General features: G+C 39.3%; 1 protein-coding gene across 5 annotated transcripts in view; it reads right to left on the bottom strand.

Annotated features, from left to right (window-relative positions):
• The window catches only part of SYNJ1 (synaptojanin 1), a gene marked incomplete at both ends in the record, with an annotated part of 87119 nt that overhangs the window by 17005 nt on the left and 51399 nt on the right, over positions 1–18715 (bottom strand). For 3 of the 5 annotated variants that reach the window (XM_080696920.1, XM_080696918.1, XM_080696919.1), the window contains 12 exons: positions 48–191; positions 818–1021; positions 1965–2127; positions 3631–3709; positions 6794–7009; positions 7114–7231; positions 7741–7897; positions 8942–9100; positions 9592–9784; positions 10096–10236; positions 11640–11724; positions 15109–15300. In XM_080696920.1, coding sequence (XP_080553046.1) covers positions 48–191; positions 818–1021; positions 1965–2127; positions 3631–3709; positions 6794–7009; positions 7114–7231; positions 7741–7897; positions 8942–9100; positions 9592–9784; positions 10096–10236; positions 11640–11724; positions 15109–15300 — 1851 coding nt within the window. Of the gene's footprint in view, positions 1–47; positions 192–817; positions 1022–1964; positions 2128–3630; positions 3710–6793; positions 7010–7113; positions 7232–7740; positions 7898–8941; positions 9101–9591; positions 9785–10095; positions 10237–11639; positions 11725–15108; positions 15301–18492; positions 18517–18715 lie in introns of all 5 variants that reach the window. The other 2 variants (XM_080696917.1, XM_080696921.1) reach the window with 1 other exon arrangement.

Below are 18715 nucleotides of genomic sequence, written 5' to 3'. Positions count from 1 at the left end.
AGGTGAATTTCAAATGTAGCAGCAATGGACATAGAGTGACTGGTTACCTGAAGGTGGCGGTGGTCTCTGTGGGGGCGCGGGGCGTGCGGGAGGCGCAACGGGGCGGGGAGGGGGCGGCCTCTTGGGCTCTAAGGTCTGGGAAGAATCCTTCTGCTGCAGCTGGGTTGCTGGCTGCGTGTCAACAGGAGAACCTAAAAAGTACAGTAGATAAGAAGACCGTGTGCTAAGTGAGCGCTGGGAGAAAAAAAACGCACTTCATATATATCTATAGTAAATGTTCTAATTTTAAAAATGTGTACACTTATATAGAGAAACGGCACATATCTTCAGTATGAACAACACAGGTAGTCTACTCTTTGGTACCATGGCCGTAATGATACTATTTCTATGCTGATTTCTTATTTAGGCCCAGGCATTGAAAGCTGATTTACTGAGTAGCCCTATTAAGACAGCATAATACATTGTTTTAGTTAAGACATGTGAAATCTGCTGACCAAAAGAAAAGAAAGAGAAGCCTAAATAATAGTTATGGATTCTCACCATAATAATAGAAAACCGGTAATTATAAGACACAGACAACGCTAGCCACACAGAAGGAGGATTAAGAACAAGTTCCATCTAGTGGCAGTGATAACGATGCGTTTCCTCTCTGCTGAGAGCTGCGTATCATCTGCTAGTTGTCCTCTGTGGGAGGGCACTCAGCTATGGAGTGCCCTCATCAATGATGGCTTTCTAAAAAACTCATCAATGATGGCTTTCTAAAATCAAACACACTGGCTAGGGAAAGCCACACAGAACCTTCAAGTAAAGCACGCACTCTGTGAACTTGGAGGCCCGGGCGTCCTCGATGGCGCCCGGCTGGGTCTAACGGGAAGGGAAGGACCCTCTGCTATCGTGGGTGACTGGCAGGGGCTGGTCCGCGGCGAAGAGCTCGGAGAAGTGCCGAGGCCAGAACTTGAAGATGGCTGGAGATGCTGAGGAAGAAGCTCCTCCACTTCAGCACTATAGTCGTCCACATCACCTAAGGGAAGCCAAGGCATCAAAGATTTAACTTGCTCCGAGATTTTTTATCATAGGTTCTACAAGTGTGAAGTATACAAATTAAACATTTAATATCAGGACATTGCCAAGACACATGGATTAAGCATGTAGGCATGTATAAAATATTTATATGTATAAAACTAGAATTGGTACAAATGCTTACAGAAAACGTAAAGATGCCTATGACCACGTGGAGCTGGGCTGGCTGACTGGCCTTCACCATTACCCCGCAGCTAGTGCAGTTATGGCTGACTCAGGAGTTGACTGCTCTCCCCCTCAGCATGTCTACTGTGCTCAGCTCCCCAGTCCAATCCAGGCCCTGCCCTCCAGGGAACGGAGCCAGCAGCCAGCCACACACCCTGCCCAGGAAGCCAGCCCTCCATGCGTCCCGACCTAGCTCAGACCCTCTCCTTTAATGAACATGGATCCACCCTGAGGTCCCATCTCCACCTCTGCGTCCAGGACAGTCAGTTTAGGTCCTCTTTCTTCTCCTTACACCTATGCATGTGCTTTCCCTGGAGTTACTCCTCTTTTCCCTCTTTAACCGATTCCTCCCTCAGCCTTCAGACTCTCAGTGTAAATTTCAACGTCTTTGGGAAACGCCGCCCAGCTCCTCAAGCCCAGGTCAGGCAACTCTTTGAGCTACCATAGCACCACTGGTTACCACACTGATGCATGTCACTTGAGCATAATGGCCTGCAGACCTGTACATGACAAGCACTGAGCTGTGAGTTCTAGAAGGGCAAGGACCATGGTCACTGGACTTCCAGTTTATGGTATGTACCTGGCACATACATAAATCCTAATGAATACTGCTATCTGTGTCCCAAGAAGGAGAAGCAAGATAAACCTGGACTAAGACTCTCTTGATGAACAGGACACTTCTAGAGCACTATAGAAATAATTATGCTGAACAAACAAACCTTCCATGTCAAAGTCGGCCGTGACTTCTGCATCTTCACCGAGCAGGGTAGAGCTTGTTGATGAAGGCAACGCAACATTAATTTTCTCTAAACTCATTTCTTCTTCCAAATGTTTGATCCATTCTGGACTTTTTAGAGTAATAGTTATAGTCCGATTCAATAACTAGTTGAGTAAGAGAGATATAAAATAAAATTCAGCAACATAAAAACTAATTACTTTGGAATAAAAAGTGCTGTCTTTAGTAATGCTTTGCAATGGTATAATCACTTAATTCAGTAAGATTCAATCCAACAATTCTTTCACATATACTCAGTTTTCAACAAGACTGCTTTCAATTCTCCCTTTAAAAGCTTGTGATCTAGAAAGTTCTTTTCAAATATTCTTTACCACAGCCAGTACTTCATCTTGGCCAGATATAAATTCATTGCCACCTAGGCTATATAACTTTGTACTTCCTTTGATTTTGATCCTCAGATTAAACAACTGTTCCTATATAAAACAACTACAGAAGACAGTGAAAATATTTAAAGCATTCTGTTCATTTGTTCCTTCCCAACTTGGCATAATGGTTCTTTATTTGATATAAATCTTTTCTACTATACAGATAAGCAAAAGTATCTACCTTTAATTTAAAATGTAAGACATTTTACATCATAAAATATAATAATAGAAGTCAAATTAGGCAGTAAATGTGTTTTCTTTTTAATCTTTATCTTTTTTTTTTTTTTTTAGTCTTTATCAATGGTTAGTGTCTCTAGATAGGGACTAAAGTAACCCTAGCCTAGTCAGAAAGCCAGTCTACATAAAATACCTGAAATAACCCTTCAAGCATAATATAAGGTCTTTTACAAAACCTCCTTAACTGAAAACACATTTCCACTGTCATTTAATTTTATTTGCAAGGTTCAAAGTGATACATTAATATGGCACACATGTACCCTGGTGTGGTTACTTTCTAAGCTCATCCTGTCACCCGCCTCCTGCTCCCCACACACTAGTGGTTGTTAGTGATGCCTTCACATGGGGATAGAATATCATTTGGTCTGTTTCCTCCCTCAAACTTCCTTTCACCCCCTGATCCCTTTCACTTTTCTACTGGTATCACTATTATCATCAAGTCCCCTTTCTTTCCTAGTTTTAATTTGTGTGTGTGTGTGTGTGTGTGTGTGTGTGTATGTGTGTGTGTGTGCTGGGGATGGAACCCAGGGGCATTCTACCTCTGAGCTACATCCCCAGCCCTATTTTTATTCTTTATTTGGAAACAGGTCTCACTAAGTTGCAGAGGGCCTAAGTAGCTGAGGCTGGCCTTGAACCTGTGATCCTCCTGTCTCAGCCATCCAGGTACTGAGATCACAAGTGTGAGCTGCCGCGCCCAGTTTCTCTCCTATTTTGTGTCTAGCTTCCACTTATGAGAGAAAATACATATCCCTTCACTTATTGAGATTGCTGATGTCACTTAGCATAGTGTTCTCTACTTTCATCCATTTTCCCGAAAATGACATAATTCTGTTCTTAACGGCGGAGTAAAATTCCATCGTGTGCATTTGCCACATTTTCTTTATCCATTCGTTTGTTGACAGATACGTAGGTTGCCGCATGCCTATAAGAACAACCTTCAGACACCTAATTCCAGAACTTAAAATCAACAATTAAAATCTACCTTACCTCTTTACCATTTAGGCTCAGAACATTTAAAGCAGAGCTTCCTTCCAAAAACGTGACCCACATTTTATCTTCTACGAATCTTTTAAGAGAACACAACAATAAAAAAAACCACCATTAATTCCTAAGACATTACTAGTCCACTGGTCACAGGTCGAAGGAGGTGAAGAAGTAGAAACCAAAGAAGGGAGGGCGGCAGGGCTGGTGGTGACCCAGGGAGGGCAGCCTTCCTAATAACATTCCAACCCCGGTTTCTTCCAAACACTACGCTAATACAACAGCCAGAAGGAATGACCTTGTTTAAAGGACTGTCAGCTAATACTTGTGAAATAAGAAACCCCTGAAAGGCCGGGCATAGTGGTGCAGGCTTGTAATTCTAGTACTTGGGAAGCTGAGACAGGAGGATAACTTGGTCCGCAGCCAGCCTCAGCACTTGGTGAGGCCTTCTGCAATTTGTGAGACTCTGTTTCCAAATAAAAAATAAACAGGGCTGGGGGTGTAGTTCTGAGGTAGACTGCCCCTGGGTTCAATCCCCAGTACCATACACACACACAAAAAGAAGAAACGCCCAAAAGGGGAAAAATAAAGAACATCAGAACAAGCTCTGAAGAGGATGGTCTCTGATATGAAATATGGTTATACAAAGAATAAGATGACATTTTCAGAAACCATTCTGGGGGTTGAACTGTTTCTGACTGTATAGCGAAAGCATGGGTAACATGGATTTATAAGTATGTATTATGGATATTAAGAAAAGACTAAAGCCAAAAGTGAGCATAACTACTTTACTCAGTTGAAATTAAGGGCCTGGAACAGATTTTTTACAATCACTCAAACACACCAAGGTAACTGACTCAATTTCTTTGGCCTAGAGTCATTAAGTTGCAGGATGTCAGGTGAAAGACATAGGGACATCATTCTTACCTAAACACCATAAAGGCATCTTTTTCAAATTGTTGGCAATGAAAGCTATGCCCCCTCAAAAGGTCCAAATCATTGTTAACTTTAAACACTGTCCTGACTGTGGTACCAAAACACTTACAGTCCTACAGTAGGACTGATCTCATGGTCCTTATTCTCAACTAGCAAAGTACCCCTTACACATTTATAATTCTATCAAGAAATTCTGGTTCTAACATCTGAATATATGTAGGAAACTACATATTTTCTCAGCTTTCACTTACTAGGGAAAAAGTGTCTAGACTTTTTCCTCAACTAATATAGATATCTAAAAGAACCTAAATTTTTTTCATCTACATTTCCAGGGAGCTTTTCATTGAAATATAAAGGAGTTTATAGACTTCCGTCACGTGCATGAATGCGGGGAGGGGGCACTGGGGATTGAATCCCCAGGGGTGTTCCATTTCTGAGAGACAGTCCCAGCCCGCTTTAGTTTTTGTTTTGAAAAAGGGTTTTACTGACCTGCTGAGTTTCACTAAGTTGCTGAGAGTGGCCTCTGACCTGTGATCGTCCTGTCTCAGCCTCCCAAGGGCACCGCCACTCAGCTCAGTCATTCTTTGATAGTTGTCTTATTGTAGACCAAAGTTAGCCATCTTACTGCTAACTTTAATCAGTCTTACTGCTTACAGTAGCACTCCCCTAATTTACTTTCAGAGTCTACTTTTTCTTTACCAACTTGGTTGTCTCAAGATATAATGACAAGAATATTCTGGACCTGGAGATACTACATAGTTTGATAGTGATGTTTCATTTTCTTACCAATACTCTTCCTCCTGATGACAAGCTTTGAGGAAAGCTTTTAGCTCAACTTTGAGGCAGGACAAAGCCTCTCCTTTACCAGGCTTTCATCCCTTATATAATCTGGATTCTTCCCGCTCCATGCAATGTTTACATTTGCTTCTCTGCTGCCCACTCACACAGTCCACAGGATACTTCTGATGGTTTGGCATTTCTGTACTTGGCAAAGCTGATGTCATCTGTAAACCTGGCAGATTTCACCATGTACTTCCTAGCCCCTTAAAATTTGGGAAAGATTTTTGTTTCTTTTTAAAGGTTGAAAGTATGCTATTGTCAAAAGATCTGAGAAAAGTATAGACACAATCTCCTCTCCATCTGTTCCTTTACTCTCTGACAAGACCTGAGGTGTCTTAGGCAGGATTTCCATTTTGCAGAAGCCACATCATCTTAATACTGTGGCTTAAAACTGTGCTGTTTAGGACCTAGGGAAGCCCACACTGAACTTCCCAGCAAGATTACAAGCAGAAGCCGTGTCTTCAAGGTCTCCTCTGCCCTTGCACAGCACCAGACCCGCCCACCAAACATCTATGAACAGACCTAAAAATGCAAATAAACAAGAGGAAAGGGCATTTAATAGTACTTGTTTCCCTATGGAATTCAAACATACAGGGCAGTCAATCCCTCAGAATTGCTGTGTATGTGGAAGAGAACATTTTTAAAATAAGAAGAGGCATGTGGTGCTGCACGAGGCAGATGGTTAAGTGGGTAAGGGAAACCAGCCTGGAATGGATGACCCCTCACTGTCACCACATCTGTTGGCTGAAAATTAAACATGCTTATGTTACTTTAAACATCAAATTTCTTAAGCTATGGGAGGAAAAGTCCCTCCAGTTTACTTTTATCTTCCTTACAAAAATAATCACAGCTTCATACTATTGTAGGGCCAAGTTAGATACTCCATTTTATAGGAATCCTGAGATGTCATCTCTGAACTTGCCACACTTTTGACTTCATTTGTTCATATATATGAAAGTTTCATTATCCAATTTGAACTTTTTTTTTTTTTCCCCCTTTGGTGGTACTGAGGGTGAAACCCAGGGGCTTTTCTACCTCCGGGCTATGCTCCCAGACCTATTTTGTTCTTTATTTGGAAACAGGGTCTCACTAAGTTGCTGAGAGCCTCACTAAGTAGCTGAGGCTGGCTTCGAAGCTGCGCGATCCTCCTGTCTCAGCCTCCCAAGCGCTGGGATTACAAGCGTGCACCACCATGCCCGGCTCAACTTAAGCTTTCTACTTAATGGATTTAGTGTCAAAACTTGTGATTCTTTGAAAAACATCTATGGTATGATTTTTCTTCGGTTTGAAAATAGAAATACTCTTACACTACTCAAACACTATACTAAGTGGTTTCTAATACAGAAGCTATTATCTGTGACTCATGAGCTGCTTTTGTATAATAAATACTTACCTTATGAGTATAACCTCGCCAAAATTTGCAAACTGCTGCAGAAGTTCATCAATCAGTGCATCGTCGAAGAAATTATTTTCTTGTAAAGAACTTTTGATTGAGACCAATACTGTGCCATCTGGTGGGCCCTGGACTGCAATTACTTCTTTATAAACGTTCTGCCTCTCTTCAGCTTCAACTTCAAATATATCTATATCAATCAAGGCAACAACTGGCCTAACGGTGTAAAGAAAAACAGGCGTTAGAAAGTTTTAAAAGTATTTAAAAATGTATTTCAAACAAATGTCAAGCGCTGTTAGGAGCAGTGAGACTGTCTGCACCTGTGGTCAGAAGTCTTCAGCTCGGCCCTTCCATAGTGTAGCAAAGTGCCAGGAGTCCATGTGTACAGGATCTTGCTTTCATCTTGAAAACTGGCATTTAGAAGGTCTAAATCTTCAGCTGCAGTCAGAACAAAACAACACCGGACCACGTGAGTGGGACTGTGTGGACCTCAGAGGCCTCTCCTTCCTTGCATCAGCCTAGGCTGTCTCAGGCTGGAGTGCCACACACACACGAACAGGCAGGGCATTTCGATACCTTTCAATTAGAATGGGTTTGGGTGAAATTTTATCATTTTACTCTTCACTTAGTAAAAATGAAGATGTGGCCTTAATTCTAAGATTACTGAAGGGCCTGTGGCCAAATAGTGTTTCATAAGTAACTCGACAAGTGGCAGTCCTCCATTTTAGTTACTCAAGTTATAAACCTGCTGAACTAACATTCAATTAAAAGGTTTACAAAGATGCTTCCTTGTTTCTCTTTCTATGAAACCATGCCACTGGGAAGAACAGACTGAAAAATCAACGCTGAAAAATGTCTTGTACTTTTCTAGATGAAAAAAATAGCTGTCTTCTCCTTACTTGGTATTTCTCATCAATTAATCTAAATTAAAAAGTCCACTTCCCAACCTGATCTATCAAAGGGCCATTTCCTCCTCCTCCAGAGAACTCGGTCTGTCCACGCAGGGGTGCGGCACTTCTCACTGGTGTCATAATCGTCAGAAAACAAGTCATATTTATAGGTTGGAGCAAAGGTAACTTTTCCTTCTAAAAATCCTCTAAATATCTAAAATAAACATACACAAAGCGAGTTATTTCAAAATGCATCAAAGTTGTTTTTGTTCAGGCAACCATTTAATAAACATCTATTATGTGCTGGGTGTTTTCAGACAAAATTTGTATCCAACTGATGAACACTTTTAACTGAACAGAATAAAGCTTAAAAAAAAAGAAACAACATTCAAGATGTGGACTTTTTTCATATCACTTGTTTGAACTTTAATTAAACAAACTAAAAAAAAAACATGAATAAGAGAATGCTTCCTGCCCTCAAGCTATATGAGACATTTACAACTATGAGATTTTTGGACTCATCTAGCCTGATGTCTTATCCTCAAATGAGGAGCTGATGCCTAAAAAGTGGGGCCCAAACTGTAAGAAGTCAAGTCTAATGATCCCCAGGCACTATACCAGGTGCTCTGCAATCACTTGTACTTTTAAAATAAAATTTTTAAAGCTGGGCGTGGTGGCGCACACTTGTAATCCCAGCATTCGGGAGGCTGAGACTGGAGGATCACAGTTCACAGACAGCCTCAGCTACCTAGTGAGGCCCTCTGCAACTCGGTGAGACCCTGTTTCAAAATAAAGAATAAAAAATAGGGCAGGAGATGTAGCTCGGAGGTCGAATGCCCCTGGGTTCCATACCCAGACCCCCCTCCCAAAAATTAAAATAAATTATTCCAAAATATTGTAATCATAAGTTAAAAAAAGATTTTAAAAGGCAGATGCATATAAAAAAACAAAAGAAAAACAACAACACAGTAGATTGCTTGAGGGTCTTAAACCCAAAGCCTTGAAAATCAAGACTAAACTACCTCTACACAAAAAGTATATCCTTTTACTTGAAAGACACTCTATAATCTTATAGACATATATTTTTCTTCTAGGAATTTTAATGGGCTCTCCCACCCTCTTTTCTTCCCCCCTCCCTCCTTTCCTTCCATATTTAAGTAGAAATCGCCTCCGAGAATTATTTTAAAACTGATTAAGAAAAGCATGTTTCATAACCCCAAATTCTCAATATAAGTATTTTCTCAAATACATAAAGTACCTGTCCAGCATTTTTCTGATTGATGAGTTGATCTCCTGCTATAAGAGAATCCCAATTCTGCTGTCTTATGAGATCTTTAACTTCTTCATTAGGGAGATCAATTCGATAGTTGAAATCACCACACCAAAATACATAGTCATGGGAAAACAGCATCCTTCCCTGGAAGCAATGAGATAAAATTTTAAATTCAAGACAATTAACTTTTTTTTTTATTTGCGGGTCTGGGGATGGAACCCAGGGGCATTTTACTTCCGAGCTACAGCCCCTGCCCTATTTTTATTCTTTATTTTGAAACCTGGTCTCACTGAGTTGCAGAGGGCCTCACTAAGTAGCTGAGGCTGGCCGTGAACCACGATCCTCCTGTCTCGGCCTCCCGAATGCTGGGATTACAAGCGTGCGCCACCACGCCCGGCTAAGACAACTAATTTTTAAAGATGTTTTACATTATTCCTTTGCCTCAGATACGCTGCCCCCACTCCAACCCTGTTTCTTTAACCCAGCAGTAACAATGCATGTGATATCTATTAGGTATGAATAGTATTGATTTCCTAAGGACTATCTTAAATTTTTAAAAACCTCGATACAGAATTTGAGGTAAATTAAAATATACTTTAAAGCTTAATCATCAGAAACAAGCAGCAGAAGTTTACCATGGGAAAACTCAATTTTCGTGCTATTTCTACAAAATCTTCATTTCTTTCTTTGACTTGAGACTGCCCTGCAGCAAAGTGGCTACAGACGAAGCAAAGGCTGGTTGTGTGGAAGAGCATTCGGATTGCAACTGCTCCCTTATTTCCAGTTGCGCCTCCCATCCCCGTCTTCACAGTATCAACTGCAACATCCCTTTAAAACAAAGAATTCTCAATAGCGGACTTGACATTTCAATGGTCCTGAGTGGACAGGAAATTAGGATACACATTACATGACCACAAAACGATGCATCCTATTGCATTTGAGGGCGAGCCTATAAAGTAGTACAGTGAAGATATTAGTGACTTTTGAAACAAAAATACACTTCTGATATGTTTTTAGTATTTTGACGTATTACTAACGCAAACAAGAACTAGTGGCAAGGGTTGAAGCAATAAACATTCTGTGCCTTTGTTGCGATGTAATGGTAGGAAGCAGGCTGTGGCAGAGTGCCGTTTACTGACCTGATAAAAGGCGCATGCTGTGGTCTAATAAAAACAAACAGACAGACGCCCACCAACTGCTCGGAAGCCAGCAGCACATACTTGTTGTCTCTAGAGATTGTCTTCTGAAGCTCCACGGCCCAGAGCTTCTGATTTGTTGTGCTATCAGAGAATATTAAGAGGGAATCTTTAAAAAGATGGCATACTTTTATCTACCCAAATTTTACAAGACTCTAAAACCTTCATGCAGGCTGCTTTTCTTTGTTTCCTTTAAAAAGGAAAACTCCAAATCTAGAGTTTATATATCCTTTATATACTTTTCCTACATTTTCACACATTTTCAAACACTAATCATTTGCCTCTAATCTTTTGTCAAATGAATAGATCTCTACAAATATAGTAACTATTCCAAAGTTATCATAAGTGGAACATTTATTGCTCAATTTAAGTTTTTATAGGTGTCCCACATCTGGAATGATGGGACAAAATGGGTTAATAAATGTTTCTAAATTTTCAGCTTTTTTTTTTTTTTTTTTTTTTTTTTTTTTTTTCTTTTGGTGGTACTGGGGTTCCTGGAAGCCCTTCTACCTCCGGGCTACACTCCCAGACCTATTTTTATATTTTTTATTTGGAAACAGGGTCTCCTAAGCCAGCGCGCGCGGCTGGCTTTGAACCCGTGCGATCCTCCTGTCTCAGCCTCCCAAGCGCGGGGATTACAAGCGTGCACCACCACGCCCGGCTTCAGCTTTAATTTCTAATATAATAAATATTAAGATATAAAGGCCGGGCGTCGTGGCGCACGCTTGTAATTCCAGCATTTGGGAAGCTGAGACAGGAGGATTGTGCATGTTCAAAGCCAGCTTCAGCTACTTAGTGAGGCCCTTTGGAACTCAGTGAGACCCTGTTGCAAAATAAAGAATAAGTTAAAAACTAGGGTATCACTCAGAGGTAGAATGCCCCTGGGTTCCATTCCCAGTGCTGCCAAAAAAAAAAAAAAAAAGAAACAGTTTGAAAAGCACCTTTCCATGTATTATTCCAACCTATCCTTGTAGCAGTGACTTAGCTATGTCATGGTTTGGACCTGTAATGTCCCAAAGGCTCCTCTGCTGGCTGGGTCCTCTGTGCAGCCATGCTCAGTGGTGGGACTTTGGGGATACGTGGATCATGAGGGTCCTGGCATCGAGTGATGGACTCACTGAGAGCAGAGTGAACAACTGAGAGCTGGCGGAAAGCTACAGGCAGGTGGGCATGGTTGGAGGAAGCAGGGCTCTGGGCGCGCACCCTTGAGAGCCGAATCTTGCCCCTGCCCCCCACCCCCTCTGCTTCCCAGCTGCCATGAGACGAGCAGCTCTCCTCTGTCAAGCCGGTTCTGGCTCATTTTGGGCCCAGATAGATGGTGCTGTGACCATGGACTGAATGCTCTGAAGCCATGAGTTAAAATACCTCTCCTCCACACCGTGTGCCAGATACTTTGGTCACAGCAAAGAAAAGCTGGCCGACACACTACCTGTCCTCTATGTCCCTCAACAGGGAAATGCTCCTGTCGTGTTACCTGGGTAGCTTACCTTGCATTCACAATGTTTCCAGCATTCAACTCCACCATTTCTTCAAAACCAATTGCAAATATATCAGTTGGCTTACTTCTTTTATCTACAATTAAGCATCCAAGAAATACCTTCAAAAGTTGCTTTAGTCAAGCTTCAACCCCACCCAATAGAACATAAAAGCCTAAAATCTATTTTCGGATTTTGAATTTATTTTTTTTCCATTAATTTTCTTTTATTAATTATTATTTAACAGTACAACTTCCATAATGGTTCTAGAATATTATAAATAAAATATAACTTTATAACTAGGATGTTATAAAGAAAAAAATATTTAATTTGATGTAATTTGTTATTTTTGGAAATGCAGGTTAAATTCACATATAGGAATATGCTCTTACTAAATATTAAAATGCCTGTTTTGTGAGCTGCACTCAGGGCTCAATACACAATAGTATACATTGTTTTTGGTTTTAGAGTGAGAGGCAAAATAGAAAAAAACTTGAAATATATTTTCCCATGCCATTCATAATTTTTCCTTAAAGTAAAAATGGTAATGAATATTGTTTACATACATTTTTTTTTAATTTGGAAGAAAACTCACACAGAATTGACATTTTCCAATAGGCAGTAGTTATTTCTCTGGTTGAAGCATCTAATCAAAGCATTTAGACTGAGGTTATGGCCATTTTTTTGGCTGGGCTGAGGGTCCTGTATATGAGGGTGCAGCTTAAAAACACTGGGATGAACAACTGGTAGCTTCTGACTGGTAACAACTTTTTTTTGTATATATGTACATTACTAGAGATTGAACCTAGAGGTATTCTACCTCTGAGCTACACCCCCAACCCATATTTTATATTTTATTTTTACAATAGGGTCTCACCCTAAGACTGACCTCGATCATAAGATGCCACTGTCTCAGGTTCCCATGTACTGGGATTACACAGCCAGTTGACTAGAATCAACATTTATTTATTTATTTATTTATTTATTGGTACTGGGGATTGAATCTAGAGTCACTTAGCTACAAGCTAAATCTCCAGGCTTTTTTTTTTTTTTTGGTGGTACTGGGGTTCCTGGATGCCCTTCTACCTCCGGGCTACACTCCCAGACCTATTTTATATTTTTTATTTATTTGGAAACAGGGTCTCTTAAGCCAGCGAGGCTGACTACAAACCTGCGCCATCCTCCTCTCTCCGCCAAGCGTGGGGATTACAAGTGTGCGCCACCACGCCTGGCTCCAGACCTATTTTTATCTTTTATTCTGAAACAGGGTCTAAGTATCAGAGGGCCTCACTAAGTAGCTGAGCCTGGCCTTGAACCTGTGATCCTCCTGTCTCAGCCTCCCAAGTACTGGGATTATAAGCATGTGCCACCACACCCAGGCTGGAATCAACTTTTACTAGTTCAAACATATACTAAATTTTAAGAGAATTAAAACTTTCAGATACAGTTAAAATTATACCTTCATAAATTCAATTCTATGAATTAAATTTTCTATTTAGTACAAGAATAATATTCATTATGTCCTACAAAGATTTCTTTTTTTTAATGTGGCTTTTTTTAATTTTTTTTTTATAAGTGGAACATACTGAGAGTGGTGTACATTTACATTGTGCTTCATGTCCTTCCCCCTCCTTTTCCCTCCCCCCCAATAGAGAGTGACCAGGTTAATCGTGTTGTATTTATGCTATTACACATATTCGTATGTAGCTCCTCCATTTAACAACCTCAGCTTTCTTCTTCTCCTATCCTTCCGTTCAAGCTTTGCTGAGATCGGATTTTGAATTTAACCAAATTCATAGTAAAGGCAAAAATTCACAAATAAGATAACATTACTTTAAATTTACTTTCTATTAAAATATCTCATGTTTGCCTCTTTAAGATTATTATTCTGGCAAACTCTCAGGTAACCATTTTGAAAAAACTCTTATTAAAGTGTGGTCCATAAACAACAAAGGAAACCAGCCGCTTCTCAAAGGCTAAAGTGAATAAAACTTGGACGTAAAGGAATTATTCAGAAAAGGCGCAAAGGATGAAGTGGCTGAGAAATGATCTCCAATTGGAGATAACAGCCAGGAGGCATTCTTCACATTCCAATTTGACCTTTTTGCTATTTCCTAGATGAAAGGAATCCAGGAGAATGAGTGAACCAGGGGTTAAGATACATCTACTCTCTTCCAGCTATCGGCCCTCTCATAATTGACAAGCACTAAAAAAAAAAAAAACAGTAGCTGCTTCTGATAAGCAGCCCAGCAGCCCAGGTACTTCAGGGAGCCCCAACATTTAAAAAAAAAAAGGACAAATAGCTAGAATAAGCCTATAATTACTATGAACTAATACTGAGGGGGGGAAATTATTGACTCCAGGGCAATTATTATGTGCCAGGTTTAAACTTGTGTCATCTCATTTAATCCCCACACAAATACCTTATAAGACCAATTATTTTTCTCTTTTATTTACAGACAGAATATTGAAGCTTTAGAGGACCTAAGCAACGTGCCCGAGTTAGCACATAAATGCAGTGTGGTGCTCAGACGCTAGAGCCAAACTGTCTGTGTTCAGACCCTGACTTGCCACTACTGGCCGCCCGCGTGACCAGCTTATCTCCCTTTCTGTCTCAGTTTCCTTATCTGTAAAACTGGAATACAATAGGTTTATTATAAATATTAAACAAACATATGGAAATTGCTTAGAATTATAGTGTTAGCTATTATTTTATTATTATTATTGTAACTATCACTTCTACTTCCAGTTTGCGTTAATATAAGTGAAAAGGAGAATTTTAATAAAAAGTTTAGGAGAAATCTGTTTTGTAAGACTACTTATGACCCACCTTGATATTTCTTACCACAGTAACTAAACAGAAGACTAGAAATAAAAAATGGGACATATTATGCTTAAAAACAAAATTATCAATTACAAAGTAATAATCTTGGTCCACACTGGTTTGAAAGAATAAAAACAGAAATAGTTTTTCTTTCTTATTTATATGGCTACCTTTAAGATATCAAATTACATTTGAATCCATATTTTGAGAATCAACTTTTAAAGAAAAGTACTTTTTTTTTTTTTTTTTTTTTTGGTGGTACTGGGGTTCCTGGAAGCCCTTCTACCTCCTGGCTACACTCCCAGACCTATTTTATATTTTATATTTTATTTTTGGAAACAGGGTCTCTTAAGCCAGTGCGGCTGGCTTCGAACCTGCGCGATCCTCCCGTCTCCGCCTCCCAAGTGCAGGGATTACAAGCGTGCGCCACCACGCCTGGCTACTTTTTGTTTGACCATTATGTTTTTATAAAGCAGAGAAAAGGTTCAGAAAAAAGTAAGATTTTTATAAATTTGATCTATGAAAATGTTGGCTTACAAACTTTAAAAGTCAAAGTTTCTCATAAATTAATGCATTCTATGAAATACGACATTTATTGCCTACATCAGTAAATCACAGTCAGTTTTTTTTATTAAGCCCATATGATGAAAAGCCAACCTTGAAACTCCTGGATGCCAGCTAACTTGGGTGCATCAAGAAGCCAGTCGGTCAGTGTCTGATTCTTAAAAGCTATGCTGCGAAACTGTTTCCCACCATTCACATTCCAGGTGCCGACGCACACCCGAATTTTTTTGGGCTTTGAATACTTGTAGAAGTTTTCACACATGCTCTTTAGTACTTTGGAAGATGCTAATCAAAAACAAGACACAACAGAATGTTAGCTACATTAAATTATTTATAAAAATAGATTTTCATAACTTAGATATGTCTGGAAAGTACAATTATCATCACAACCACAAATACGGTACATGCACAGGTACCCCCAAAATCAGCCTTGAATGCCAAGCCCAGCATGACGTGATTAATCTACATACACACTTATGCGCACGCACACACACGTGCGGGAACACACACACATACACACACACAAAATCAGTGAAATTAACTATAATAGCCAAAGTTAAAAAAAACTATACAAAATTACTGCAGCAACATAAACATGCAGAATAGTTCTGTTCCAATGAAATGCTTCACTGTTTTATAATGTATAAAATAAAATGGATTTTTAGGAATACAGCAACTGGACTTTCATACACTTTTTATTAAGAGGGTGGTTTTATTTCTCCCTAAACAAGGACACTTAAGAACATGTACATTTAAAATTCTTGCTGCTGACAGGTGACTTGATGTCTAATGACTCCCTGACAAATGTAGGTATTATGGCAGATGAGATGTCTGAGGGTGAAATCACGACAAGCTCCCACGGCACGCAGAGCATAAGGAGGAGTCCCTAGCAGGGCCTACGGGGCTCTAAATGATTCCTCTTTTCCTCGCCCTCATCTATCACCTCACACGGGCCTCCCTAGGGTTTCAGAAAGATACCAGGCCTGCTCCTACCAGGGGCCCCTGCCCTGGAGGTTCCCACCGCAGCAACACTCCTTTCTCCTCCTTCAGGTCTTTATTTCCAGTGAGGCCACCCCGACCACCTCGGTTAAAACTGCACTCTGTGCCTGACTTTCTGTTATCTAATCCTTTCTTATTTTTACTCTACAGCATTTATCATAATTGCAAACTATGTGCAGGTTGAGCACCAGACTCTAACTCAAAAACTTGAAAATCTGAAATCCAAAAAATTTTGAGCATCAACATCATATTCAAAAGTTTAGGATTTTGAAACATTTCAAATGTCAGAGTTTCAGGTTGGGGATGCTCAAGTGGTAAAATACTCAAAAAGCCAAAAGCCTCTGAGATCCGAATCACTGCTGACCCCAGCCATTTCAGACAAGGGACAAGCAATCTGTATTTTATTTAATTGTTCTGTAGCTGTCTCCCTTCATGGGGATGGAAGCTCCGTGAGGGTGGAATATTGGTTTATTTAATGACATATCTCCAGTAACAAAAATAGTGCTTGGTACAAAGTAAGTGTTCAACACATAACTGTTAAGTGACTGTTCAATACATTTTGAATTCTCAGCCTTTTCCTTAATTTTTTTTTTTTTTTTTTTGGTGGTACTGGGGTTCCTGGAAGCCCTTCTACCTCCGGGCTACACTCCCAGACCTATTTTATATTTTTGAAACAGGGTCTCTTACACCAGCGCGACTGGCTTCGAACCTGTGTGATCCACCTGTCTCTGCCTCCCAAGCGCGGAGATTACAAGCGTGCGCCACCAAGCCCGGCTCAATATATTTTTTTTTTTTTTTTGGTCTACCACCTATTTTTTCCCTTTCTAAACCATATTCCATTTTGGCTAACTTCTTGGCAGTTAAAAATGAATAGAACTTTAAAAGGATCTCTACCTAAAAACACAGAATTTGTATTTCAATGGCAATTTACTAGTTAAGAAGAAAAAGAAATCAAAACTACTCTTGTTTATCATATAATCTTATTTTACTGGGCATTATTATTTTATGATACCAAGAAATAGAGGAAATGAGAGTGCAAAAGGTAAATGGTACTTCGGTATAACTCTGAATATAGTTTGGTCCTGAGGACTCCTAAGAGAACTGCTGATATAGATAGGCACATCCTCATGTTTCCCAAGAGCAGATACACAGATTTCTCCCCCTCCTGCTACTTGATTCGATTTTATGTAGAGGTGTCTCGGTAATAATGAAAGCAGATAATCTGTGCCAGCCTGTTACAGGTATGGTTAGTTCAAAGTTGACTATACTTGGATAAAAACCATTCTCTATCAAGATAGTTTCTCACTGGCCTTTATAGTTGAAGTCACTGCCATTGTTACTACTGAGAAAACAGTTTCTATCATCTATTCTGTCAAGATATAAATTCTATGATTATATGACCTAAAGTATCCAGCAACCAATAATGGCCAGTGTGAACCAAAACAGGTTGTCATATTGTATGAATTAATAAAGTTGAATACGTTTTTAAGTGAAATAAGAGAGCAAAATCTATATATACTCCTAGTTCTATACTGGTTGGCACCTTAATATGCTTAAAAAATAATGAATCTGTGCTCAAACAACAGATATCCATCCTTAAATGCCACCTCAATTTAGAAAATGGTATTCTGAAATTATATAACCCCAAACCATAGCCAAGTGCACCCTTTCTCAATAAAATAATCAATAGCTTCTCAAAAGATTCAGAACAACCACTAGGCAAAATCAATTTAAGTGGTACCAAATCTTAAGAAGGGGAAAAAAGGGCATCACTTTCAGCTACATTTCTGGAATGAGTTTTGTTTTTGTTCTTTCTGCCAGAGTCATCTTTAAAGACAAGACTATAAACCTTGTCCAGAGAATGAAGACATGAGGTTCTCATGAATAAACAAGCAATAAAAATAATATCTTGTAGGTTCTATGCCTTTAACTTTTCTGGTTTTGTGAGCAATCTGATGCTTTTTGAAATTAAAAAATTTCAGATAATATTTTAGTGCAGTGTGTAGTTAGAGAAAATATATCATACATAATGTAAGAAAATAGCACACCTTCTTAAATTTTGTGTGTGAAAAACACTGTTGAAAAGTCAAAAACAGTATAGACAGTACTCTGAAATTACTCCAAAATAGCCATATCTGTTTTTTTTTTTTCAGTAGCCTATTAAGAGTAAGATACAACACTAGTGGTGTCTACTCAAAGAAATAAAAAAATGAAATTAAAACCAGCTGAATCATCTTTCATTGGAATTAAGCCTTTGATTTAGGAAGACAAAACACATTGTGTATTTCCTTCTGAATGAAGTACTTAATTTTCACAGATTTTTCTCCTCAGATTAAAACAAAATATCAATTTACCCTGTTAGATTCTGAGGACAAAATGAGAAAATTTCCAATTATATCTCTGTTTGTATACAGTGTCAACTTTAGAAAAATAAAGAAAAAGTTGCTTTTACTTATAGATTGATTTTCTATACTGTACCTGACTGTAATGTCTGTTCAGAAACTATGGATGCGTCAAGAAGAAAACAAAGAATCATTAGTAAAACAACAAGTTACAGTTAAAATCTGGAGTGTTATGATAACACATTCTGAGATGGCCTCCCCTTTTTTAAAAATCAATTTGATGACTTGATTTTTTTGTCTGATGGTTATAAGACACCAAAGAGAACAAATAAATGACAATAACTGATACAAACCCTCTT

This window comes from Muscardinus avellanarius (assembly GCF_963383645.1).
Source record: "Muscardinus avellanarius genome assembly, chromosome: 5".
NCBI lineage: Eukaryota > Metazoa > Chordata > Mammalia > Rodentia > Gliridae > Muscardinus > Muscardinus avellanarius.
This window is presented reverse-complemented; position numbering and strand designations above follow the sequence as displayed.